We start from the raw sequence: 27,041 nt of genomic DNA, 5'->3' as shown, positions 1-27,041 counted from the left end.
TCTCGCCAGTGAGAGAGTAGCATAGACATATATATACTACCAACTGTAAAATCGATAGCCAGTGGGAAGTTGCTGTATAGCACAGGGAGTTCAACTCGAGAATGGATGATGCCTTAGAGGACTGGGATGGGGAGGGTGGGGGGAGTCGAGGGAGGGAGGGAATACAGGGATATGTGTATAAAAACAGATGATTGAACTTGGTGTACCCCCAAAAAAATAAATAAATAAGTAAAAAGGAAAAAAAAAGATCACTCTCACCATCGTGCATAGGGTGAATTGGAGGAGGATAGATTGAGAACAGAGATAACAGTATTTTGACTGGTGCAATAATCCAGGTAATAGATGATAAAGTCCCAAGGATCTTTATCAGGGCTCTTCCTCCCCGGACTAACCCCCGCTTACCTCCCCAGGCACTCCCCAACATGGTGGGGCTACTACTCCTAGATGTGCAGGGGTCCTGCACACAGGCACCTGGCCAAGGGCCATGTGGGAGCAGCAATGCAGCCTGGGCTCTGGCCGCCACCAGGAGCCCTGGTGAGGCGTCACAGACACAAGAAGAAAGGGTGGTGCCTTTTGCTCACTTGTGCAGAGAAGCCATGTGGACTAGCAGTGGCCCTGCCCAGGCTTCCCTCCAATCCAGACATTTTGAACAACTTTTCATTTCCTGCTTATGCCATGATTTTCCCCGCCTCTGTTTTGAATATTTGCTTTCCTCTGCTAAGGATACTCCTTCACTCACTCATTAATTCATTCTTTCCCTTATTCACAGCACACTTTTTAGCACCCATCATGGGCCAGGGACCTTTCTAGGTGATGGGGACTTTACAGTCTAGGGCATGAGATAAATGTTAATGTAATAATTATACAAATATGTTGCTCTGACACTTTCTTTGAAGGTAAAGTCAGGGGACCATGAGACTATATGTTGGGTGCGGGACTTCGCTCTGGGATGCAGGTGGCCAAGGTAAGGTCGTGACTGGGACGTCATGGCTTCCCTTAGCAGGGACATGACTTTTATGCTGAGATGTGAGGAATGAGTAGGAGTTAACCAGGCAAGGAGGGTAGGGAAGGAAGGTGGTCACCCTTCCTGCAGTCCTACTATGTTTAACGGCGTGCTCATGAATCTTTGGGTTAAAGCAGATAGGTCTGGAGCCCAGAGGAGACTCAGCATAACGAAGGGAGGGGGAACCGAGGAGGAGGCCCTCAAGAGAGAAAGGAGGAGAGGGACACGTGAGAGAAGCTGCACGGAGCGGGGCTGGGGACCACGGTGAGTAGCGGGAGGCTGAACACGGAGAGACCTGTGGGAAGTTCTCATAGCAGGCTGCTGAGGAACCCTGGGGAAAAGGGGTGTTCAGTATTTAATTTTAAATTGTGCTTCCGTGGTTTACAATTCTTCCCCTCTCCAGACCTTCAGTGTAATCGGTTGCACACAAATGCCTTATGTAAATGGTTTGGGGGAAATTAGGGGAAATAGCATAGTTCCCGGTAAGGGTCACTGGGGAATAGTGAGGACAGCACAGCCGTGTGAGGTGACACAGAACAAGGAAAGGTCAGTGGACACAGAAATGTGGAGGCAGCAGCAATAGGAGGTATTCATAGACTCAGATGTATTTAAACCCTCAAAACAAGAATTTTATTTGTACTCAGTTATGAGTGATTAGCATAAAGTGATGATCAAAGGCAGCATTAAAGAGGGTTCCCTGAGAGCAGGGACAGCTTAGACAGGAAGACAGAAAAAGGAAGGCACATTCTCACAGGTGTCTTTGGCAATGGAACAAGGCTGCGGTTTCATTCTAGACATCTGAGACTCAGCGTGGAAACTCCAGCTGAGAGGATATTCCTTCCCACCGCCCGCTCCGCACCTCCCCACCCAGCCAGCCACAGTGCAAAGCCTACCAGGACTTTGGAGAATTACCAGTTCAACTTTTACTGTTACTAAAGCAACATCTGTTACTTTCTGGGTACAAAGTCACTTGGGACGCCATCCTTGGTCCCCGCTCCTTTGAGTGTTCAGTCTGATCCAGCAGGTAAACCTCACAGTACAGTGATCAGTGCTGCTACAGAAGCAGGTCCAGGGGGTATGGGAGCAGAAATGGGACTTTGATCCAGCTGTGGGCAGCTTCCTGGAGGAGGGACACCCAGGCAAGGTCCCTGTGTTTTCAGGGTAGCCGGATGCCTGGCAGGCAGAGGGAGGGGGCACAGGCGCAGCTGCAGGGGCTCCTAGGCTGTCCGCGCTGCCCCTCTGCAGGGCTTGCTCGGAGCACAGAGCAGCCAGTCTTGATACCTTTTGTCTCCAGCAAGTCATGTCTCTCCAGCTGGCCTTCAAGTTCCTCAAGGCCTGGAGACTTGGAGCACGTTTGGAGACTTGGTGCACGTTTGGATGTGAGGGTAGGAAGAGGCAGATTTGAGTAGTGCCAAGGGGGAGCTCCCTACCCAAATGCCATCTGCTACCATGCTTACCCTCTACCCTGGTCCCTCATTCCTTCTGGTCTGACAGCCATCACTATGGAGCCGCTAATGAAAGGATAAGGCCCTCCTGGGGAGATCCCTGCTGGAAATAGGTGACTGGAGATTGGGAGCCAGAGAGTAAAGGAGAGAGAAGGGGGACAAGGAAGGGATATGAGTGAGCAAAGATGCACGAAGATTTTTGCATCTTTCTTGCCACTTTTTCTTGTATAGTCCACTTTTTTGACCTCATGACACATGCAAAGTGAAAGCTCCTGAATGGACTCACCAGAGGGTGGAAACAGTGTTTTTGAGGTAGGAGTGAAAGGTACTGTAGTGGAGACAGCTGAAGCCCGGGACCCAGTGCGAGTCCTGCTGTGTGGCCTGACCCAGGCCCAGGGCCCTCTCTGGGCCTCCTGGCTCCACCCATCAGTGTGCAGCCTGGATGGTGTGCTCTTCAGGGGCTCCTGCAGACTCAGCCTCTGAGGATTCGGTGTGGACAGCGAGGTGGGAGGAAAGGCTATCTCCCGCCTGCCAGGCCTGGCTCAGCCAGGCCTGCGGAATCATGCAAAATAGCCCCAGAGGAAGATGTTGACGGCCAGCAGGAGGACGGCGTTGACGTTGCAGACTCTTCTCCAGAGCGGCTCCTCCTCGATGCTGGTCAGCTTCTGCTCCAGCGCGGCCTTCTCGGCGGGGCTCAGCGCTTGCTCCGGGGCCGCCGAGAGCCCGCACAGCCAGCCCCAGAGCAGCTGTCCCCAGGACCTGCGTGGGGCTGAGGGACAGAAGTCCGAGTGGGGGGAGGAAGGCAGGGGAGCGGCAGGGCGAGGTTTGAGAAAGGTTGGAGAGGGCAGGGCGAGGAGAGAGACGGTGAGAAACCCAAGAAAGAATCGAGGCTCACAGAAGAAAGCAGAGGCAGGTGGAAAGGCCAGCTTAGCTGGGGTGCAAGCCGCACGCTGGGCGCGGAGCTGGGGTGCCACACTGAACCTCCAAACCGTCGTCTAGCGGAAGCATCACTGTGTTGCAGGGGGCGGGGTGTTAAGAGCACACGCCCCTCCCTGCATGAGGACCGAGCAGCTCAGCCTGAGGAAGCGCACGTCCCCGTGATGTAAACCAAATCTTTGCACCTACACTTTATCAGGAGTGAGGGCAATATTTCGGCTCCCATCTGCCTTACTAGTTTAATAGCCATGTGGGAAGGGAGGAGGGGTGATATTTTTGGGATTATCTTAGAGACCCCATCCTCAATGACCCCCCCAGATGGGGTCTTTGGGGACCCCTGGTGCCCGTCCCCATTACTCCCCCCCATGTGCCCTCAGCCTACCTGCAGGCTGCTCCCGGCCATGGCTGGGGTTCTCTGCCCCTCCAGCCCCTGCAGGGCCCTCCCCAGATGGCACGTCTGCTGTCCCTGCCGTGTCCGCTGTCCCTGCTGTTCTCTCCCAGGCCTCCTTCTCCAGCTCAGGGCGGGGGCGGTGCCGTGTCCACCACGTCAGGCGAGCGAGCTGGAGGGAAAGCAAATAGACTCAGCTCAGGGACCTTTGGAGGGAAGTCGGGCTGTAGAAGGAGAGGGGGCCTCTTCCCAGGAGGCCTGCAGAGCAGCGAGGAGAACAAGAAAGGAGCACAGGGCTGGAGGAGGTGGCCTGGCTCTGAGCCCAGAATGCCCCGTCCTTGGAAAATCTGAACTCCCGGCACCTGCCCCACACAGGGCTCGTGTCAGGGCCGAAAACACAGCGAGTCAGGCCTGGACCCTAACCTCTGGAGCTCAGAGACAGGGGGAAGCGAGGCCGGACAGGCAGGCGGTGCCCATGCCAACAGCTCCCGAGGTCAGGCTGGGGAGCTGATACTAAATGAAACTAGTAGGCGGTAGAGAGTGGCTGCACACCACAGGCAGAGGGAACAGGCTAAGTTCTGGGCTTTAGGAAGAGCCCTTGGAGTGAACTGATGGGATCCAGCCTGGAGACTGCAAAAGTGAAACAGGAATAAATAGAGCTTCTGAGGTCATAGGAGGGGACAGTCTCAAGGCTAAGGAGTGAGATCTGCAGGCCGTGGTGACTGATCAAATCAGCGGGTGAGGGAGAGGGAAGCGGCTGACGTGGCTCTCGGGGCTGCCCTGGACCATCAGAGGGGTAGGGGTGCCCCTCAGGGAGCTAGAGCGGGCAGGAGGAAGAGTGGGCTTGGTGATGGTGGGAGTGAGAGAGAGAGAGAGAAAGGCTGGGGTCAGGGGCAGGCGGTCATCCACACACAAATAGCATGAGCTTGAAGAGCCTGTAGGACCTCAGAGGAGAGACATCCAGGGGAGGGAAGCAAACCTGTGCTTCTGGACGGCTGGGGGCTTTTCCGTTTTTGGTGGCTCAGCAGAGAACACAGCAGTTTCTTTGGCTGATTTCAGTTGGACCCAACCATCACTACCTGACCTCTGAACTGTCTCCTTTCCAACAGGCTCTTTTCCTGGCCAGGCAGCTCTTTGTTACAATGTTGAACCATGTACCCCTGACCTGCCTCTAAATTCCTACAAAAAACAGCAGTGCAGCATGAGGGTCCCTCTCCTGGGATAGTTTGCACCAGGCACCCAGCACCCAGCTGTGTCTCTCTTCTGGCTCACGAGAGCCTGGGCTGCTTCCTTGCTCTACCAACACTGTGTGTCGCTAGCAGCACATGGTGTCTCTTTATGTCACCAAGTTGGATTTTGGGTTTGAATCTTGGGAGAGGGGTTTTGTTCAGAGATAGAGAACTGAGTTTCATCTTTATGCATATCATTGTTAAATTCATGGGTGTGGATAAGATAGCTCAGGGCCAGTGCAGGGTGAGAAGGGTTATAGGCCATATGTGGGTCCCTAAGAACAATGATATTTAAGGGGTGGGAAGAAAATCCCATGAAAATGGCAGCAGAGCTGTCAGAAGGGTAGAAGAAAAATACAATGAGCAGAAGAGAGGTTTCCAGGATGCAGGATGTGGGCAGTACCGTCTGGTTCTCCTCAGACTTCACCTGAGATGAATATGGGGAAGTGACCACTGATTTTTAGTAGCAAGGTTGTTGAGGATCTTGGTGAGAGCAATGCCAGAGGGCAGTGGGACCCAAGCCAGACTGCAGTGGGTTGGGATGTAGATGAGAGGGAAGTGGAGGCTGGGGATGGAGACCATTCATCTCAAAGTTTGCTGTTGAGGGTCAGAGAGGGAGACAACTGTACCTGGAGGAGAACAGGAGCCAGGGAAGGGATTTTATTTTTTTAAATAAACAACAGAAATTTATTTCTCACAGTTCTGGAGGCAGGAAATCTGAGATCATGGTGTCACCATGGTCAGGGGATGGCCCTCTTCCAGGCTGCAGACTTCTCACTGTGCCCTCACATAGCAGAAGGGGACAAGGGAGTTCTCTGAGGTCTCTTTTATGGGGGTATTGATCTCATTCATGAAGGCTCTACCTTCATGACCGAATCACCTCCCAAAGTCCCCAACTCTGAATACTATCTCATTGAGCATTAGAATTTCAATATATGAATTTGGGGTCGGGGGGGGTAGATACAAACATTCCGACCATGGCAACTAGGGACTCTAGTCCAAGCCACCATCATCACTTGGCTGAACAATTCCAGAAATCTCCTAACTAGTCTCCTGCATTTGACGTTGCCTCTGTAATCCCTTCTCCACATAACTCTCAAAGTGATCTTTTAAAAGCATAGATCACACTGGGTCACTAGGGAGGGGATTTATCATGGGGAAGGATTTCGGTGTGGGAATGAGACAGCGGACAGTGCGGAAGCTGAAGGATCTAGCAGTGGGGGGAGGTCATGTCTGGAGTGAGCCCCCAGGGAAGTCAGCCTCTTGGCTCACCTGAGCTCACTTGGCTCACAATACTCTGCTAGTTTGTAGGAGTTCATGAAACGAAGGGTATAGATTGTTTCGCAAACTCTAAAGGTAAGGAGTGTTATTATTTCAGTGTTTCAAGGATCAGTTTCTGGCATGGGCTCTGTTACGGGCTGAATACTGTTCCCCCAAATTTATATGTTGAAGTCCTAACCACCTCCCTACTTCAGAGTGTGTGTTTGGAGAGAGGATCTTTAAAGGGGTAATTAAGGTTAAATGAGGTCTTGTGAATGGGCCCTAATCCAATATGAGTGGTGTCCTTAGAAGAAGAGATTAGGACACAGGCAGGCACAGGGGAAAGGCCACGTGAAGACAGAGAGAAGATGGCCAACCGTGAGCCAAGAAGAGAGGCCTCAGAGGAAGCAACCCTGCTGATACCTTGACTTCTGGCCTCCAAACCTGTGAGAAAATAAGTTTCTGTCATTTAAGCCACTCAGCCTGTTGTGCTTTGTTATGGCAGCCTGAGCAAACAAATACCCTTTTGCTCTAAAGAAAAATGGTTTCAAAAGATTGAGCATCAGTGTCTGAGGACTGGTAAATCCATCAGCATGGGAGGGGTGAGGACTTCAATTTGAGCTCTTACTCTGCTAGACTGTTTCTTTTCTCATAAACCTGTTTCTTCAGGGTTGAACTCAAAGTGACCTTGTCAGGGAACCCCCCCCCCACCCCCGCCCCGGGGGTGACTGCCTCTCCTTCTATGCTTCCTTTGAGCTTGGTCCTTCTGCACTTTCTCTTGGTAGAGTAACTGTTGGTTTGGGTCTTCCCCTCCCCCGCCCCCATCCCTGCTCCTCATGGACAGTCACTGGCAGGGACCATTCGTCTTTGAAAGCCCAGTACGGTGCCTGGCACAGAGTAGGTGCCTGCTGAGGAATTTTCCAATTGAATGAATTACTCTTCACTTGGGAATGAACAGCCCAAGGAGCTTGCCATCCCCAGACATCTGTGACCACAACAGATGTAAAAGTTGTTGGTGGAATTCCAGGCACTGGGAGTAGGCGAGCACTTGGGGGACCTCAGTCTAGCACTCCACTTGCCTTTTCCTCAGGGATGGGGGTTGTGCAGAGGCTGACAGTGACGATGACGATGGCCGTGAGCCCGCAGAGGAGGAGTGCAAAGTAGAGGTAGTGGACGTCCTTGAGCACGGCCGGCCGCCGGTCTGCCTCCCCGCAGGCTGGGGCTGGGTACGAGAACTCCAGGATCATGCGCAGAAGCCCCACCAGCAGGCCAAACATGAGGCCCCAGAAGGCTCCCTGCAGAGAGAGGGTAGACCAGGGCTGGCATCCAGGCGGGAGACCCCAGGAAGCTAAACGCCACGGTCTGTCACGGTGTTCGCGAGTTTGCCTGAGTGAGCTCCCATGAATGCCAAGGCTCTGTCTTAACCTAAAGGCAGGCAGAGTGATGTATTGGAAAGGGCACGGGCTCTGCAGTCAGATAGACTAGGCTCCATGGCTGAACAATGACTGAAGCAGTGACTCGACCCCACTCACATACGATGATAAGTAAATTAATGAGTACTAAGGATAGATGCTTAATATTCAACTAGAATGGAATTTGCTTTTGTAATCAGCAGGGAAAATCAGGATCTTCCTCCCTAACTTTCTGTTATGATAAATGAGAAATCAGAATTAGAGCTCTTCCTTTCTTATTTTTAAAGAAAAGCTCTGGCACCTCCCATATCTTCTCTGTAGCACTCTTGGACCCTAACCTATACCTGTTCCCCGTATGTAAGTGTCAGAAGGCTTATATTTTCAAAAATGAGATGCAGACCCAATTTCAAAAACTCTGGAATGAATAGAAACCTCCAGAATTCAACTGAGTCCTGGTGTGCACTCTGCTTGTCAGCAGGGGGACTCGAGCTCTGCAATTAGCAGACCCAGCAAAGGCCTGGCTTAGCTACTCCACTGGGGGTGGGGTTTCTATGGTCTCCTTTATGATGACCCTGGGCTCTCACGTGGCCCCTGTGCGATCATGTCCATGACGTCCTTGCCTCCCCAGGCCAGTGGGTTTGGGCCTGTCTTTTCTAGGCTATCCTGGGGAGTGACCAAGGTTACCCTCCTGGTACCTCCCAGGGCCTGTTAGATTTCAGTGCAGTTTCATGAATGAGCACGGGCAGGCACCCCTGTAAGCTCACACTTTGTTTCATCATCCTCTTTGCTATTATTTTGCCAACATGTAGAACCTTACCGTGTTGGAGATCTTCCCGTCTGCTTGGGCTTTTACACACACTGTTCCTCGTGCCTGGAACACTCTTTCCCCTCCCATGAATCCTTCAGATCTCAACTCAGATGCCACTTCTGACCCCCGCCCAGGCGTCCCACAGCTTAGGTGCCTCTGCTCTTTGCTCTCATAGCAGCCGTGATACCTTGCTGTGACTGCACATGGAATCACCTTTCCTCCCGCTGGCCCAGTGATGGCAGACCTATGTGAACGTTGTAAACCATCGCATCCCCCCAGCCTCCATAATGGGATTGATCAACGTTTGTTGCGAGAATGAATAAATCTAGACCCAATGCTGTCGATGGGGGGATGGAAGCCTGGAGGGGGCGGTCCAGGTTATGGGCAGACTAGCTCTCCGGACCCTCTGATGTTCTGGGAGAGACAGGTGCGCTGCTGCACTCACGGGCTCTGTGACCCTCGTGCAGAAGATGGCCAGCAGGAAGAGGGCAGTGATGGGCGGGGCCAGGTAGCTGGTGATGGACTGGATGTAGTCGAAGAGCTGCCCGCTGTTGGAGCTTTGGATGATGGGGATCCAGAGGATGCTGATGGCGACCAGGAGCACCACAAACACTCTGCCGGCAGAGCACAGGGCACTGTGAGGAGCGCTCAGGGTGGCATGGCAGAGGGGCGGGTGCAGGTGGTGTGGGCCACCGGGAAGGCAGAAAGGAGGCAAACGCATGGTCGCTGAATCAGAGACTGTTGGAAGGCAAGATCACCAATGCAGATTCCGGAAATTTAGACTCAATATCCCAGAATATTAGAATTACAGAATACAAAAACCCCAGAATTTTTAAATTAAATTTCTAATTTAAAGGTCCACACACCTTTGAAGGTGTGTAGCCCATCTGCTTGCAGGAAGAAATCCATACAATTCCCCTTCACCACCCACCTCAGTAAATGGTCTCTGGTTGAAGAACTTTTCTTAGGCGTGTTGGGTGCAATAATGCATACTGCCAGGAGATGGCGCCCAAACCTCACTGACTGATGAAAAAAGGGGCGGAAAGACTTGGCAGGTGAGGAAAGAGAGAAAAGAATTCTGCACACCTGTCCTCTCCTCTCCTTTCCCTCGCTTTTTCTCTCTCTCAGGCCACACTAGAGCAGCAGCTGCCAAATGGCCTTCCTGCCGTTCACTCCCCTCTTATCCCCCACCTCTTTGTACAACTTGTCCCGGGCTCAGATCCTTTGATGGTCAGTCCCTGTGCGTAGGGCCGAGGCACACAGATGAGCGGGCAGGGAGCACAGAGGCAGGGAGATGGAAAAGAGCAAGTTATCTAAACTCAAGGACCATCTACCAAAGGGGAGGAATGAGCACATTAGTCCGGAAACATGAGTTATAGAGCCTTAAATTATGAAGCAAAGATTTCAGAAAGGGCCTCTTTATGTAACATCTTATGGAAAACCCGAACGAACTTTTTGGCCAACCCAATATAAATCCCCAACCTAGGGAGAAAAAGAAAAAATAGCCACCAAGTTTTATTTTGAAAAGCATAAAATGAATACCTATGAGATAAATTTCAAATTTTTTCAGCTGAGTGTTCAAAGCTCTGCATCCTTTGGAGACAACCTTCCTGTGAACATCTCCATCAGGGCAGGTACCTCACTGCATTACCTGTGTTTCTGCCTTTCTCCTTGAACTGTGTGCACCCTCAGGGAAGGACCATATAAGCCGCCCCTGTGTCCCTAGCACAAAGGTATGACGCAGGATGGATGCTCGGGGTGAGTCTGATGGAGCAAGCGAATAGTCTTTCTGTTATCATGGGATGACAGCCAGAGCTGGTCTGGCAGACACTGGAAGGAAGACATTGCTGACTTCCTCTCATCTATACAGTTCATCTTTCATTGATTAAATGCTTTGTCAGCTACTCTCATTTACTCTCTTGATCAGTTCCAAGATGAAGCTGAACAGGCGGGGAAGAGATTTTTCTCCTTATTCTGGAGGGAGCGGAGTGGTCCAGGGCTGGGGAGGAACTTACCTGAGGTCACGTAGAGTTGGCGCTGGGACCCAGGGACCAGACCCAGTCACATCTCCTTGGGGTTACCCAGGGCAGGGAGGAGAGGGGAGGTGGGGTCTGCCTACAGGGAGCGGGTGCTCGGGAAGGAGGGGCCAGCGCACCTGCCCACCACCATCAGCTCCTGCTCTGTCGCCTTCCTGCGGAAGCGCTGCCACACGTCAATGGCGAACAGGGTGCTGCTGCTGTTGAAGATGGAGGTGAGTGAGCTCATGAGGGCGGCCATGATCACTGCGACCATCAGGCCCCGCAGACCTGGGGGGAGACGAGGTCTCTGTGGACAGCTGGCCCCTTAAGGCCGGCTCTGCCAGGAACCATGGAGGCTGCCAGCGTCCAGCAGAGTCAGGAGTTTAAGGGAGGGGAAGTGTTTGGGGAGGCGTTGAATGAGGTGCCTATCCAGGAATGCAGGAGGCCCATGGAGCTAGAGGCCGGGTCTGGCCACGCTCTGCCACTGCCTTCTTCTGTGGCCTTGGCCGAGTCATCTGCCTCCCAGAGCCTCAGTTTCCTTATCTGCACCATTAAGGGATGAGGGACTAGGTGATCTTTAAGGTTCTCTGCAGCTTGGATATCTCAGTCTGGATTTTAAACCTTGTAGACAGTGGGCCCTGGTGGGGAGGAGCATGATTATTAATTATTGAGTGCTTTTTTCCAGTGTTTTGTACCTTTTTCATTGACAGTATGGTACCGGGCTAAAGCCTCAGCCTGGGAAGCAGAAGCCCTGGATTTTTTTAAATGTTTTATTTTAATTAATTATTTAATTTTGATACACATTTTAAAGGTACTTTCCATTTACAGTTACTACAAACTATTGGCCATATTCCTCGTGTTGTACAGTACACGTAAGGCAGGCTTTGATAATCTGTGCCTCTCTGTCGCCTACCCCAATGTCCTCCCCCTCCAGGAACCACTAGTTCCTTCCCGATATCTGTCAGTCTGGTTCTTTTTTTGTTATGTTCACTAGTTTGTTGTATTTTTAGATTCCACATATGTGATATTATACAGTATCTGTCTTTCTCTGTCTGACATTTCACTTAGCATAATGTCCTCCAGGTTCATCCATGTTGCTGCAAATAGCAAAATTTGTTCTTTTTTATGGCTGAATAACATTCCATTGTATATATGCACACCATCTTTACTCATTCATGTGTTGATGGACACTTAGGTTACTTCCACATAAATAGTGCTGCTATAAACATTGGGGTGCATGTATCTTTTTGAATTAGTATTTTTGTGGGGTTTTTTGGATATATACTCACAGGAGTAGAATTGCTGGGTCTTATGGTAGTTCTACTTTTAGTTTCTTGAGAGACCTCCCTACTGTTTTCCACAGTCGGAAGCCATGGGTTTGTTTCCTGGTTCTGCAAGTCACTAGCTGTGTGATCTTTGGACTAGTCCTGATCCTTTCTGGGTCTGTTTTCCACCTGTAACAAGGGAGGGTGGGGGCCCCCGATATCTGAAGTCTCTATGATTCTGATGAGGAAGCATCTAGAAACACGACTCCCTGGCCAGCCCCACCCCAGTCCTCTTTCCCCCCAGTTCAAATATTTAACCACCTCCTGCACGCCTCCCTGGAAGACCCAAGGTGTCCCCAGTCGAGGCCAGGATCTTCCTCAGGGCTGTTGCTGCTTCCTTTAATGATATGACACCTCTGAGTTATCCTGGACCCCTTCCTGTGCCTTCCTCCCACCCCACCTCCCTCAGCCAGTACCTCTGTGGATGCTCGGTCATAACTGGGCCTCCACCCCCATCTCCACTATTTCTTTGATTCATTTCTTGTTCTACTGGAGGGAGGGAATAACTCAACGTCCCTCCATAAACCTGCCTTTCTTTCTATCACCCCAATCTCAATATCATTGTAAACCCAAGACCTGCAGGTCCTCTTGGGATCCCTCTGTCTTTCTTGTCCCTCGAATACAATCCGTCATCAAGTCCTGCCAATTCTAGCTAACAAATATCACCCTTAAACCCTTTCTGTCCATCCTTAGAGCCCCTGACCTGGTCCAAGCCACCATTACCACCTGGACCACTGAAAACCCCTCGGTAATCACCTCTCTGACTCCCCCTAAGCTGAACCCTCCGTGTAGAGTGATTCTGAAGCACACAGCCGATCATGCACACTGGCCTGAAGCCCCCAGTGACCTTCCACTGCCCTCAGAGTAAAGGCCACGCTGCACAGTGGGGTGTGGCCACCACGTCCTCCCCACAAAGGTGGTCTTCATTCTTCCTGCATCGGAGCCCACACTGACAACTTTCGGTTCAGACTTCATGCTCTCTCTCAACCCGGGGCCTTTGCGCATGCGGCCCCTCCTCTCCGGAATGACATTTCCTACACCCCTCTGCCTTTGTCTGCCTAAGATGTTCCTCAGGACTCATTCCCGCATTTCCTCGCTTCCACATTCCCCCAAAGTGGGTCAGGTGCCTCCTTAGGGCTCCCTCAGGCCCACTGTGTCCCCACACGTGTCACATTGTACTGTATCTTCTGCTTGGGTACCCTGCAGACTCATGGGGCCCAAAAGCAGAGGCCTGCCTTTTATCCTTGCATCTCCAGAACCAGGGCACAGAGCAGTGCCCTGCAGATGCTTGTGATGTGTGTGTGTGTGTGTGTATTAGCAAGCCAGGTGCGGAGGTGAATGTTTTCATTTTCTCTTCCTATCCATGTTCATCTTTAATGCATGTCCATCCTTAATCCCTCTTGGCCAGCGGGAATTGAATGAGGCTGGAAAGCTGGTGTGAAGCATGGTGTCGGGGAGATGGGACTTACCCACGGGCATGAGCGCCATGACCAGCTTGGGGTAGGCGATGTTGGAACATCCCACTCGGGCCCCACAGATTCTTTGGCAGACGTCAGGATCCACGCAGCCCACCTCATCTGCAGAAGAAGTGATGGCAGTTAGAGCCAAATCATCTCATGCCTTCTCTGGTTGGCCCAATACCTGCTCTCTAACCCTATGAGGAAAGTGTTCACTGGTGACTCTAGCAGAGGCCAGTGTCTAGAGGGTCAAAGGGCAGGTGGATGTTGAGTCTTATGATTTAGCGGTGTCTGGTAAATTTCTCAATCACACACTACCCTGTAAAGCCTGATAGACTCCCTGGGTTGTAGGTCTTATATCTTAATAAAAGGCAAATATCCTTTCAAGGCACCATGAATGTCTCAACTGGTCTTTCCCTTACAAAGAGAAAGCAGGATTTTAAAGTGACACTTAGATAGACGTTTCTTCTATTGAAACGTATACTGTATGTTTGGCCCACAAAGCCTAACGTACGTACTATGTGTTCTTAATAGAAAGTGTGTGGCCCCTGCTCTGGTCCAGCGTTGCCCAGAGGGAGACCAGCTCTTACCTGGGTACAGGGCCCGGCTGATCATGCCGGGCATGACGATGAAGAACATGGGCAGGATCTTCAGGTAGCCCCCCAGCACCGAGCCTCCCTTGGCGTGAGACAGACTCTTGGCGGAGAGAGACCTCTGCACAATGACCTGGAAAGGCAGCGGTACAGGTGTGCCACGTGGGCCGGCTCCGGCTCCCTGCAGCCCCGGCGAGCCCCAGCATGGGCACTGTGCCCCATACCCGTTCCCAAACCAGTCCCAACCCTCTGTGCACCCACATGTCCAGTGTGCCCGCAGGAGCCACCCCAGTTCACGGTGGGCCAAGCTTGGTTAGGGCATCACCTGGTCGGTGCACCAGCACCACGTGGCCAGCACCGTGAGCCCGAAAATGAGGCCCGGCCAAGGAATGTCCCCGCTCACGGGGTCCCGGAGCATGTGGAAGGCGTCGGGCCGGGGGAGGTGACACGTGGTGTTGGGGACTGTGACATTAGGGATGGCCTGCCTATACCGCCGCTCCAGGCCTGGGTACCAGCCCACCTCCTGAAAGCCTGTGGGGAGAGACCACTGGGAGTGAAACAGCCCTGAGGTCCCACTGGGCTTGTCATATGCCCCCACCCCCTGGATCCCAGTCCTGTGTGGGGTCCCTGAGCTTGGACTCATGCGGGGCTTGGGAATGAGACAGGGATGTGAGGCTCAGGCTCAAGACCGCTGGTTTGGAGTCGAGAGAATCCTGCTCTTTGGGAGCCCTGGCCTGGAGCGGGGACATGGCTCTGTGCTCTGCAAAGTTCCAATCAAACCATGGAGGTGACAGCCAGAGACAGATCAGAGAGGCATTTAGAGGGGAGAGTGGGTTGTATGCAGGACTCTTTCTTACCCAGGAACATGAGGACCAGGGCTCCCCCCACCATGATCACCATCTGCAGAGTGTCTGTGTAGATCACGGCCGTGAGGCCCCCTGGGGACCCAAGGAGAGGGCTCGTCAGCACCCGCAGGGGGTTCCTCTCGGGGTGCCCGCCCTGAGCTGGGCCACACTGGGGAGACCAGAGAACACACGGAGCCCTCAGCGGGTGGACTTTGGTCACCGCCTTCCCCTCCCTCGTGCTCCTCAGGCCCACCCGGCAGGTGGAGGCTGGTACAGTCACAGGCCCTCAGGCGCCGCTCTTTCTGTCCTGATGGCCTCTGGCCATTGTCTGGTAATATCCCAAGTCCTTTTCTTTGCTGTGCTGTTAGCTCCACCAGGAGGCCCCCGCTTCCTCCCCACCCCAATGCCTGTTTAAACTCCCCCATCTTTCCATGCTGTCTCTGCCAGGAGTAAGTCTGCTGGAGCCCGTGTCCCAGGCGCCCAGGCCTGTATGCCTGCGTGAGAGGCTCTGGAGGAGATGGGAGAAGGTGGGTGCGTGTGGCTGTTGTCTGGACCATCCGGCAGTGACTCTAGCCCTGGGGACAGTCCCCCAGCCTCCACCCGATTCCCTGATGTCAGTCTCTGTATCTCCTAGTGCCCCTCCTTCCCTGGCTCTCTCGGGCTGGCTCCATTTCCTCCTGTTTCTGCCCCTCCTGTCTCCCCTTCTCTCTGCTGTGCTGAGCCTTTCCGTCTTTTCCTCTGATTCTGTATCTCTGTTTGCCTCTCTCTTTGTTCCCTCCTGTTTCCATTTCTCACTCTCCCAGTCACTGTTCTCTCTGTCCCTCCCTGGACCTCTGTGTCATCTGGAGCCTCCCTCTCCACACCTCCCTGTCTCTACTCTCGGCACCCACACCCAATGTGACCTCCCCTCGGCCCTACCTGTGATGGTATAGACAGCTGTCACCACCAACAGGATCACCGTGGAGAGGTAAAGATTCCAGCCCAAGGCCATCTGGATGAAGAGGGCTCCAGAGAAGATGTCAGTCTGCAGAGACAGCAACCCAGGAGACCTGGTCACCGAGGCTCTCTGCATGGCCACCAGGGTATGTCACCTTCCCGCTCAGCAATGCCAGGTGCTGTCGGCCCTCATGCCGTGCTCAGGAGGCTGGGCTTGGGCTGCAGACACTGAGAAGCCGGGGGGCTTGTAGAGCAGAGGAGCACCTCAGACAGCTCTGAGCCTGAGAACCGCGTGGTCTGGCGGCACTGCCGGGCCGGGCCACGTGCTGGCGGTGAAGGGATGCAGTGGCACACTGAGGAAGCAGGGCAGGGGCTGGGGTCGGGGAGGGAGCGGGAAGAGGCCCTGGAGGGAGAGGGTGGGGACCCAGAGGGTCCCCGACTGCTCCCTGAAGGGGCACCGGCCCACTCAGCTGCCGGATTGGGCCTCGGCTGACCTGATGGGCAGGCGCCCCAGCACAGATGACACGGGACATGGATACCCACATGTTTGGGTTTATTGGAGGACTTGGGGTGGCAGCCTTTGCCAGAGCTGATTTAGGGTTGTTTACAACCATTGGTGGAAGGAGAGACTGCAGTTTTCCCAGCCCTGGACCTGGCAAACCTGAATGATTCAGTTCCCTCCAGGGCATGTTTGCTGGTCCTTTTCAATGAGTGTTCCGTGACCCATGACAGGGGCTGCTACGTGTCAGAGATGCGAGAGGCCCGGACCAGGCCACAGAAGCCGAACATTAGTGCTCGTCCCAGAGCTAGTGCTCTGTGTGGACCCGGGCAAAGCATCTGACCTGGGTTTTTCTTCTGAGTTTATGTCAACAGAAGACTAGGCCCTTTCTTATGGTAACATTTTAAGCAATTAATGCTCGGTGCTGAAAGAAAAATCAACTAATGGCAGGATAGAAGAGTGGATGAACTTTAGATTGTGAGTTCTTTGGAATGAGGAACTCTCATTCACTCAAACATTCATCATTTGTCTCTAATTACCCTACTGCTGAGGGGGAGCATGAGAGGAAGGGGTGTGGATTCATTCTCCCTTTCTACTCTCCTTTATCTATCATCTATATCTATCATCTATCTATCTATCATCTATCATTTATCTATCTATCTATCTATCTATCTATCTATCTATCTATCTATCCAACCACCCACCCATCCACCCATCCATCCATCCATCCATCCATCCATCCATCCATCCATCCACCCAGCCATCTCTCCATCCAACCACCCAGCCATCTATGCATCCAACCACCCATCCACCCATCCACCCATCCATCCATCCATCCATCCATCCATCCATCCATCCATCCATCCATTCATCCATCCATCCATCCATCCACCTAACCATCCATCCATCCATCCATCCATCCATCCATCCATCCATCCAGCAAGAAGCCATGCCCTCTACTAACATTTTCAGATAGACATGGCGGCCACACAGGAGCAGGTACTCACCGAAATCTTGGTGAAGATGTAGAGGATGAGAGAAAGGACAGACATGTACACCTGGATCCTCTGGCCCCCGAATCGCTTCTTCAGGTACTGTGGCATCGTGACCACACCAGCTGCAATGTACACAGGGACAAAGATCCACCCAAGGGCCAGAAGCAGCCAGGTTGCCTGGGAGAGTGGGGAGAAGAAGGGATCTATGTTCTAGATGCAGATGAAGGAGGGGTAGTCTGTGCAGAGGAGAGCCCTGGGCAGGGAGGTAAGGGACCAGAGGTCTGATCTCAGTCCTTCATGGCCTCCGATGAGGTCCACCAGGCTTTGGTTTCCTCATCTGTAAAGTGGGTTCTCGATTCACCATGCAGCCTCTCCAAGCACCTCTGAGGTTCCTTTTCACACTAAGGCCAGGGATGGGGTGGGCTGGGGTGGGTTAAAACCCCCTTTATCCCTGAGAATCCTCCAGGCCAGCTTTCTTACGTTCCACTCAAAGCCACCCACAGCAAGGCCTCCAGCGGCCCCTGTCCCAGCCAGGCCGATGAACAAGCCGCTGCCCACATTGCTGGACATCAGAGATGCTCCAATCTGCAAGGCACAAGTGGGGTAAAGTGTCAAGGGTCAGTTTTCATCTGAATCAATCTGAAATCAGGATTATGAGTTTCAGGAGCTGGGAAGGAGCAGAGAGAGAGTAGAACCTGAACTCAGGAAATGTGAGATCAGAGAGAGGAGACGAAGTCAGGGAGCAATGAGAGGAGGAATGGAACTGACATTTATTAGGTACTTACTGTATGCCAGGCGCTGTGCTAGGCATTTTATAGGCACTAATACACTTAATCTCCACAAATATTTCGAGGGATGGGTATTAATCTTTCCACTTTACAGAGGTAGGAGTTAATGTTAGGAGAACTGAAGTCACTGGCTCCAGGTCACCCAGTGAGTGAGAGGCAAAGTGGGAAAGAAGAGAAACCACGGGAAGCAGGGTCCATGTAAGGAGGGTAAAGCTCTGCTCTGAGGCCATGGATCTAAGGGCCTCCAGGGAGAAGGAAGCTGAAGGGAGAAGGGGAGTCCGCCGTGAGAGGGCGAGGGGAGGCCCTCTGGCACCTGGCACCAGGGCAGGGCCAGGCAGAGGGAGGAGCCGCGGGGTTGAGCACAGACCGGGCCAGCCTCTGAGTCGAGTTAATTTTTCTCCAGGAGGCAGCCAACTACTCCGAGGCAACAGGAGGCAACGCTAGTTAAATAACGTCGACGGTCATAGCAGTCCGTACTCGAACAGCTTGGCCACGTGTCTGGTTCTCTTCTAAATACATTAACTCACGACAGCCCCATGAGGAAGGTTCTGTTATCATCCTCATTCTATTCGGGGAAACTGAGGCACAGGTGAATAACTTGCTCAAGTTCCAGAACTAATAAGGGACAGAATGAGGATTGCGGCCCTGGCCACCTGTCTCCTGCAATCACTACTGGATGTGTGCTGGGCGTTACTTAGCATTCATTAGTGTTATCTTTTATTGTTCGATGGGATCCTTAATTGGGAGGTGTGAGGGACTGGGGGCTGGAGGGGAAGAGCCAGTCTTGTACCCTCTGCCACCTTAATAAAATCGTGGCGCTGGGCAGTAGAAAGTGAGAAGAAGGGGAAGTACTGAGACATTCAGCGAAGAGGCAGTACAGTGATAACCAAGGCCTGAAATTGCTGAGGACTTTGAGCCCTGCTCCGGCCCTGCACACGCACAGCACATGCACATACTCCTCCCTCCCTCCCTCAGGTGGTCCTGGGGATGCTGCAGGCTGAGCTGGACCACCCAGTCACAGCAGGGAGTACGGAGCCTCCTACTCTGGAGGAAGAGGCTCCTGGGGCTGCTCTCAGCCCTGCCCAGGGCCCCCAGCGCATCGCTCAGGGAGACATCGACAAGGCCGTCAGGGGACCCCACGGGGTGGTGCTGCTTCTCCTGCCCTCAGCTCCCAACCCTACTCCTCTCGGGGCACAGGCAGGGGAGCAAGGCACGTCTCAGAACTGGCTGAGGAGGGAAGCGAGCAAAGCTACTGGACAATCACCACAGGCAGCAGACACGTCCCAGCGGGGCCGCGTGATCAAGATTCCCTCACTCATGGCTGGTTCTACCCTGGCCTTGGGCTGAAGCCGCTCTCAGCGCAGGGGCCTCAGCTCCAGCCCCGTCCCCCCGAGGAGGGCACCACCACATCCTCTTTCCCACGGGGCGCACATGCCCACGTCCTGCTCCATCTCCATCTTTGGGGCACCCCCTCCTGCTCAGAGGCCTCTGGTTTCCTCACACCCCGGTGCTCTGCTCTCTGCAGAACTGAATGTCGAGGCTGGCCCCTACTCGTTCTCCCGAATGGACCAGAGGAGACATGCTCTGTCCTGATTCTGTCCCTCCTGCTGACTCATTTCCAGGGCTGTGATTTGGGGTGGGCGTGGCTGGCAGCACCAAGGACCCTGTCTCTGTCCTTGTCCCTGTGAGCTGGCAGGCCCACAGCCCCCCATATCCCTGGGGATTCTGTCATGCTTCTTGTGCTCACCTCTCCCTGTCCCAGACACCTCACCCTTCCAGAGAACCCTGCAGGCTCCGGGGCTCCCCTGCTCTTTGGTGAGTCCGTCACCAGCGGTGGGTGGGGAGGGTGGGGAGAACCAAGAGAGGGCTGTGCAGAGGGCTGGTGGTGTGTGTGTGAGTGTGTGAGTGTGCAGGTGTGTGTGAGAGTGTGCGCACACGTGCCGTGTGTGACGTGTGCGGCCCCCAGGGCTGAGGACTCCACTGTTAGTTTGGAGGCAGGGCTCACCTGCCTCTGTCCTGTTTCAGGAAGAGGAAGTCAGCTTAGGGGATAAGTGGGGAGACCCGACTGGGGTTCACAAAGGCCTCAGGGTCAGTTCCTGTGGTTGGTGGGATTTCACCTCTAGAATTTCCCTCATTTAACTGCTCTTGAGTATGTATGTGTCACTTTCCCAAGAAAATCTTTCCTAATCCCACTTCCACTGTCTGGAGGTTAGAGGCCTCCTCCAAGCGCTCCCAGGCCCCATGCTTCCCTCCAGCTCAGCAGCCGTCACCTTGTTTATCCGTCTGTCTGCCTGGCTCAGCTCTGAGCGTCGCTGGGTGGGCTCTGCAGGTCCAGTGTCTGGTCTGGGACCCACACCCGGGAGGCGCCCAGTGGACACAGGTCCCAACTGTGTGTTTGCAAGATCTCTCAGGTGGCCCCGTGCGTCTGGACCGGAGAGAAGGAGCCCAGAGCCAGGAAACCCTTTGCAGGCTGCAGCCTTGGTCCAGGCAGGAGAAGGTGAGGCGGGAACTGGGAGGGGGGGAGAGGGGAGGGAGGAAGGTCAACTCACGGGCCACCAGCTCATGGACCTCCCCGCCAGGAAGTAGCCGCCAACGGTCCCTCGGCTTGCACGGAAGGATGACTGGAAAGGAAATGGTGAGAGTGAGGTCTTCCCGAGCCTGCCCAGGCTCTGCCCTCCGTCCCAGATTCCCTGCCCCTCGGTGCAGGTGCTGTGGGGACACAGGCGGTGGGAGCTGGGGCTGAAGGTTTCACCGTCTTAAGCTACATGGCTTGGAGTGGGGGGGTCAGCTCCCCTCTCTGGGCCTCCCTGCTCATTGCCCAGAGCTGGTGCAAAGAACAAAGGAGTTAATGGGGGGTGTGTGTGTGTGTGTGTGCGTGTGTGTGAGAAACGCCCTCATGAATGCACGGCGCTGTGCATGTGCCCAGAGTATTTTCACTGTGCACGTGTGCCCGATCCCGACCTCCATCCAACCGTTGCTTCAGGAAACGAGCTGGGGTCTCATCCTCAGGTTACCATGGCAGGGAGACCGCCCAGCGGAACTCCACTCCGGGGGCTGGGAGGGTGCACAGCCCTTGGGCCCCAGGCAGAGGCAGGACTCTGCTCGGGGGCATCTCCTGCCCCACACTGAAGTCAGACTGGAGCAAATGCTGTCCTGCGCAGGGGAGTGGTCAGCAGCGGCCTGTTTGATGAATGACTCTGAAGACTGAACGTGGGTGGGGACTGAGAACTTTCTCTCGGGATGCAGGGGGTGAGTACAGGGCAGTGGGGAGGGGAGGATACACTTAAAGCCGTTATTAAGATGCTGAAGCCAGTAGGTGTCTGGTTGGGTGTGAAGACAGGAGAAATACCCGAAGGAGGGGAAGAGAGAGGGAAATTGAAAGAACCTTCTCTTCCCCCAAGAGAAGGTGATAGATTAGTCACTAGGGCAGGACTGGTGTGCCGGGATCGCTGCCTGTCAAGCCTTTGTTTGCATTTTCCTATATCACCTCTGGTCCTGGGGGAGGACAGATGAACAGAAAGAATTTGCGTTGCAGATGAGGACATTGGGGCGCCCAGATGGGAAGCAGTTTGTCCAAAGTCACAGAGGAGTCGGTGCTTTTCAGGGGCGTCCGCCTCCCAGGAGCTAGAGAGCCTCTGTTTGCCCATCGCTTCCTCACACAGCCTGGGAAGCAGGGACTGTTCATCCTGCTTTACAGACGAGGACACTGAGGCCCAGGGAGGATTCTTGACCTTGCCACACCCTTGTAAGTGACCAGCTGGGGCTCAAATTACTCTCTGCCTCACAGCGAAGTCTAAAGGTGCTGGCATTTCCCTGGAATTCTGCAGAGATAGCAGCAGTCATTTATTGCTGCAGGCTATGTGCTGGGCACCATGCCAGATACTTAAATGCATCATGTTCCTAAACCGTCAGGGCCACTCTACCGCATAGTCTTTTATACTCTCATTGTCCAGATGAGAAAACTAAGGCTCCGTATGTTCCCAGGGTCACTCAGCCCTAACTGTTGGAGTTGGCATCTGAACTCCGGGCTCCTCAACCTCCAAGCCTCGCCCCCGTCCAGGGCACCGAGGCTCCAGTGAACAATGGAGAAGAGAAGCACGTTGAGATCTGCCTGGCTCCCTTCCCGTGAGCACACGCGCACCCCAGCTCCTTTAGAAAGCACGGCTCCTTGCCAAGATGCTATGTAGTGGAGGACATGGTAGGGCCAGGAGTCAAGCATTTGCAGAGTTGGGGATCCCAGCACGGGGAAGAGGGCAGGAATGGGACTCGGGGAGGCCAGGGATGTGTGGGGCCAAAGGCAGTAGATGCCCAGAGACAGGGAGTGGGGAGATTGGGGCTCAGGCCTGGCCTGCCTTGGGCTCGCTGTGTGAGATCAGTCGGGTCACACCCCTCTCTGGGCCTTAGTTGCCCATCTCTAAAAGGAGGGGTTGCCGAGGATGATCCCTTAAAAAGTCCTTCCACATCGGCCGCCGTGATTCCTGGACACTCCTTCCTCCTGCCCACCCCTGCCCGCAGCTCCATGACCAGCCATTGATGGGAGCCTGCCTCTGCCTCCCCTGCCCACCCCCAGCCTCCGGGCTGCTCACCCAGACTCCAACGCCAAGGACGAAGACAAAGTAGACGACCAGGACGGCGATGTCCTGGGCGTGCAGGCTGACTCCCGGACCCGGCGCTGAGCGGGGAACTGTCCCAGTGCTGACCCCATTTCCCGAAACTCCAGGCCCCATTGCTGCCAGCTCAGTGCTCAGCTGCTCCTCAGTCACCACCAGGCTGGACTTTGAGGCGCCCCTGGCTTCATTCCTTTCCTTTAATGATTAAACAGCCTGGAGAGCCATTGGTCAATAAGAAAGCCCTGAGCCTCACTGGCACATAAAGTCCTGGCCCCCCTTTTGCCCTAACTGCCAGCCCAATGCTCCGTAGGCCTCTCTCCCTTTCTCTGACCCCACTACACACACACTTGCAAGCTCACACACACTTGCACGCTCACACACACTTGCACGCTCACACATGCACACTTCCAACCCCAGAAGAGCAGGAGTAGGAGGAAGAGCAGGAGGAAGTGAGCAGAGTCTGGGCAGCCTGGACTGGCAGGGACTTCAGAATCAAGGTGTTCAAGCTCCTGCTTGTGTGGAGGCGAAACTGAGGCACCGGGAGGGAAAGGGACACAGGGAAGTAAAGGTGGAGCCGGGTCTGGAGTCGGGGTTTCTGAATGGTCAGATCCATGCACTTTCTTTATGCCCAGTGGAAGGGACACGGGGAGGTGGGGGGTCTGCTGTGACCCTTGCAAAGGGTCTACCGTGTCATGTGCTCCCGCCTCCAACCCACCCAGGTGTCATTTGCCCTTTTTTACGGTGTAAGAAACTGAGGCCTGGACAGAGACATGGTTTATTCCAAGCTACAGAGCACGGCTAGAATTCACATCTGCTGGGTGCACACTCCTGCCCTGTGTGTGACAAGTGAGTGCTCCCGAAAAGGGCAGAGGTCACCCTGGGCCCAGGGAAGACCATCTGCCCTTAGATGCAGATGCACTGAGACAGGGAGTCAGGAGATGGGGGTTCAGGCTGGCCTGAGTCCTGGGCAGCCTACTTTTAAATTCCAACTGCATGTCTCACCCAACAGCATGTCTCACCCAACAGCAGAGCGACCGTGGGCAGGTTGCTAAGTGACTGAGCCTGGTGTCCTCCTCAGCGTGGCCTCACAGTGCCACTGAGGTTGGGATGAGGTTGGAATGCACTCCTGAGACCCTCTGTAAACCGTGAGTGACTGCACCCTCTTGGGGTTCACACCAAGAAATGGATACCAACCACCAAAGGGCCCAGAAACCAGACGCACAGGCGTGCTCTTACTGTCCTTCTAAAATGGTGGAACTTGGGGCATTTCAGTCTTGTGAGCATCTGCTCTGCACCCAGGTACACACACAAGCCGGGGGTCCAGGCCAGGGCAGCAGGTAAGGACGCCTGCTGGCTGCCACCCCCACTCAGCACCCTATGAGGATTCCAGGCCTGAGCGTGGGGGGCCAGGCCCTCTTCCCTCCCCTTTTGGAGAAAGGGAAGTGAAACACAGGCCCTGGGACCCCCTCTCCCCTAGCGCCCTGGCACCCTGTCCCAGAACGTCAGGCACAGGCCATGCTGAGCCCAGGGAGTGGGGCACTGGGTTGGGAGGAATGCCAGCGTAGTCCCAGCTTGCGGTGGGGGGGGGGGGGGGCTCCGTGGAGCCCAGCGCCTGTTAGCGTCCGAGGCCAGAAAGGCAGAGCTGCAGCTCCAAGTCTTTACAGAGGAAGGGTCCTTCCTGCTCACGTTTAAAGATGAAGGAGAGTTTTTCAGGTCAGCCAGAGCGACAGGGGAAACGGGACCAGCACTGGCATCACTGGAAAGATGGGAAGGACCAGGATTCTTAGATGCTCAGCCCCATGTTCTCTGGGGGTGAGCTGTGCGGAGGGGCTGTGGCTACAAGGCTGGCCGCATCCTCAGGTACTGACCAGGGGGAGAGGGAAAGGTCTAAGCTCAGGCTGCTGGACCACAGAGGGCGCTCCCAGACGGATCGCTCTTCCAGAGAAGGCAAGGTGAGTGTAGCAGGGGGACAGACGACCTGAGGCTGCACTTCCTCCTGCACCCACCACCCAAAGGGCCCACCCTGGCCCTCGGGGTTCTGCTGCCCATGTGCCCCTGCCCCCCAGTCGCCCCTCACAGGTGCCTGAGGCTGAGCCCCTATGCCCCCTTCCCCCCCTACACACACATTTCACCTAACCCCAAGCCAGCAGGTTTGGGCTCACTTCAGCTGCTCTTCAGAGGCTTCTTCAACTCATCTGTGAGCTCACCAGGCAACGTAGCCATCCAGAGCCCAGAAAATGCCGGGGGCAGGGTGGGGGTGGGAGGGGGTGGGGAAGGCTCTGAAACCACCAGAATAGATATCGTAAAGCCTCTGCTCAGAGCTCAAGACTTTGTAGTATCGCTGAGCCCTGAGCCCCCAACCTGGGGCCTGGATATTTTATACAATCATCCCCGCAGCTGGGGTCACTGAGGACAGGGTCTGCCTCAGCCTGAAGCACGTAGAGGGCAGGAGCCTGTGGCCACCTTGCTTCTGCCACCGTTGGGGTGGATAGGAGTTGTCAGTGGGGGATTGGCCTGTACCCTGGGGTTGGGCAAAGAATGCATGTTCTCCTGATATATGTGTGTATGTGTGTGCGTGCACACGTGTACTAGGTGTGGGCCACATGCATGAAGCTGGCACAGAGGTTTAGGCAGAGATGGGCACCTAGTTGAAAGGATGGAGAGGACAGGGTCCGGGCTGCTCTTACTGAGCGGGAGGCATGCAGACCTTCGTGGCTTCCTCTCCCTGGGTCCCTGCCCTGACCACTGTGCCATGGCCCAGGGACCCTCCACGTTAGGGGCCCCTAGCCCTTGGTGGTCTTTCCACTCAGCTCCCGGCACCTGCATATACTCATCCCTGACACAGAGCCGTGGGTGAGAAGCAGTCCTGGGTTTGCTCCAATCCCAAAGGGACGGACTCTGTAAACAGGGTAGTCAGGGGTAAGGCCTCTGGCTGAGGGAATGGAGCTCTGAGGCGAGCTTGAGCGTGAGGAGGAGATGCTGACAATACAGAGGCCCTCAGCCCCGGGAGCCCACCAACCCACGCCGTGGAACCCGAGTGTCCCATGTGGAAGGGACATGCTGCCGCCTGGGCACCCCCATCTCCTTGGGGCACTCCCAGCCCCAGGGAGAAACCAGCACAGGCTGGGTTGTTCCTCTGGCCGGCCCTACCCTGGCTACTTGCAAGCTCTTCCTGAAAAACCACTCTCAGCTGCCAACCTTCCTGCTGAGAATTTCCTCTTCCAGAACAATGAGGGGTAAGGCCTGATATTTACCAGTCTGTGGCAGAAGCCCAGATGGATCACACCTCAAATACCATCACGATTGTTACACTAACTGGATGAGCTGGTTCTCTTGCCCCCGTCCTGTAGGTGGGAGAGAAGCTGAGGCTCGTTGGTGATGTCCCACAGCTGTGCCTTGTCTGTGTTCTGAATCCAGGCCTGACTCACTCTAAACGCTGTGCTGCATCGCACGTCCCTTTTCTCCTAGTCCTGTGGGGACAGGAGCCCCACTGGGTCTGGGTCCTGGTTCCAGAGACCTGTAAGTCCCCTCTCCTGCCACCCCAGCCCTCAGCCACCCTTCCTTCCCTGGCCACCTCTGCCCTGTTCCTGCCACTGCTCTCTCAGCCCACATGGCTTGGTGATGCTATTTGTTTTTTTCACTTGCTCCTCTCAATTCAAATCCAAATGCAATCTCATTTCATCGATCCCAGTCACTCACTGAACACACTCTGGGCTGGGCCCTTTGTCGTGGTTGTCCCATTGCACAACTGCAGGGGGCACCATTCCCAAGAATACAACTTCAGTGGTGCCCGGCATTGTGGGAGGCAGTTTCTGTGCTCTCTGCAGTGGGCAGAGAGAGGAGAGCAAGGCCTGGTCCTGGAGGAGGAGCCGTGCTAGAGGAGAAAACCACTCCATCTGCGCAGGCCAGGATAGGCACTCACTTCTTCACGGGGCCTCCCGCCCCAGCCACCAAAGGGACAAGGCAGCTGGACTGCTCCCAGGTCCAGATCACACAATAGGGTAGGATGGAGGGCTCATGCGGGCAGGCTAGAGGCTCAATTCCAAGAGGAAAGGATTGCTATATGGAGGGTAAGACTGAGAAAAATGGTGATGGAGACCCGGGGATGGAGAAAGGAGAGGATAGAAAAGGAAGGAAGCACATTCATCATTAAGTGATCCCTGCCAGACCCCTACCTGGGCAGCCTGGCGTGGACAAAACCTCTGGGGCCCAGCGTCTCGGTCTTAGCTCCGGGCAGCAGCTCCCCAGCGTGGTGTACCTCTGGCCTGGCCTCTGACAGCTCAAGTCAAGGACGTGGACCAGCCTGGCTCCTCCCCCAGGTGAGGTGGTGGGCAGGCCCTGAAAACCCACTCCAGCCCACTGGGCCTGGGGTTCTGAGGGACAGCACCTGTCCTTGCTGCCTGATGTTGTCCCAGGAAAGAGATCTTGCTCTGGGCTCAGGGCTCTCCAGGCCCCCAGGGTCAGGTGTGAAGCCCACAGTTCAGAGTTAGCTGC

The 27,041-nt window shown here is 54.6% G+C and overlaps 1 protein-coding gene across 7 annotated transcripts; it reads right to left on the bottom strand.

Moving 5' to 3' along the window:
* Positions 1 to 1,622: 1,622 nt before the first annotated feature.
* SLC5A9 (solute carrier family 5 member 9) lies at positions 1,623 to 27,041 on the bottom strand. 7 transcript variants are annotated; one of them, XR_009049282.1, is made up of 16 exons: positions 26,723 to 26,902; positions 22,524 to 22,742; positions 20,487 to 20,558; positions 17,630 to 17,734; positions 17,162 to 17,326; positions 15,638 to 15,743; positions 14,732 to 14,812; positions 14,200 to 14,405; positions 13,872 to 14,007; positions 13,294 to 13,401; positions 10,637 to 10,787; positions 8,927 to 9,095; positions 7,341 to 7,556; positions 3,767 to 3,944; positions 2,735 to 3,217; positions 1,623 to 2,565 (listed from the first exon to the last, which is right to left on the bottom strand). XR_009049282.1 is itself a non-coding variant. In XM_057710231.1 (15 exons), the coding sequence occupies exons 2-15, from the start codon at positions 22,662 to 22,664 to the stop codon at positions 3,009 to 3,011; spliced, it is 2,043 nt and encodes a 680-aa protein (XP_057566214.1). In that variant the 5' UTR covers positions 22,665 to 22,742; positions 26,935 to 27,041; the 3' UTR covers positions 1,623 to 3,008. The 7 variants fall into 7 exon arrangements, 6 of the variants coding, with proteins under 6 accessions (XP_057566214.1, XP_057566201.1, XP_057566222.1 ...); XM_057710231.1 differs by lacking the exon at positions 26,723 to 26,902 and adding an exon at positions 26,935 to 27,041 and having other exon boundaries at positions 1,623 to 3,217; XM_057710218.1 differs by having other exon boundaries at positions 1,623 to 3,217.

This window comes from Hippopotamus amphibius, chromosome 1 (genome assembly GCF_030028045.1).
Source record: "Hippopotamus amphibius kiboko isolate mHipAmp2 chromosome 1, mHipAmp2.hap2, whole genome shotgun sequence".
Classification (NCBI taxonomy): Eukaryota; Metazoa; Chordata; class Mammalia; order Artiodactyla; family Hippopotamidae; genus Hippopotamus; species Hippopotamus amphibius.
This window is presented reverse-complemented; position numbering and strand designations above follow the sequence as displayed.

What these genes read in the sequence shown, in the direction of transcription:
- SLC5A9 (XM_057710231.1), bottom strand. Translation starts at nt 22,664, where the DNA reads ATGGGGCCTGGAGTTTCGGGAAATGGGGTCAGCACTGGGACAGTTCCC. An exon ending in CCTGGTCCTCATGTTCCTGG is followed by an intron (nt 14,406 to 14,731) that starts GTAAGAAAGAGT and finishes CTCTCCCCACAG; the next exon opens with GCTTTCAGGAGGTGGGCTGG. An exon ending in TGGCCGGGAGCAGCCTGCAG is followed by an intron (nt 3,218 to 3,766) that starts GTAGGCTGAGGG and finishes TCTGTCCCTCAG; the next exon opens with CCCCACGCAGGTCCTGGGGA.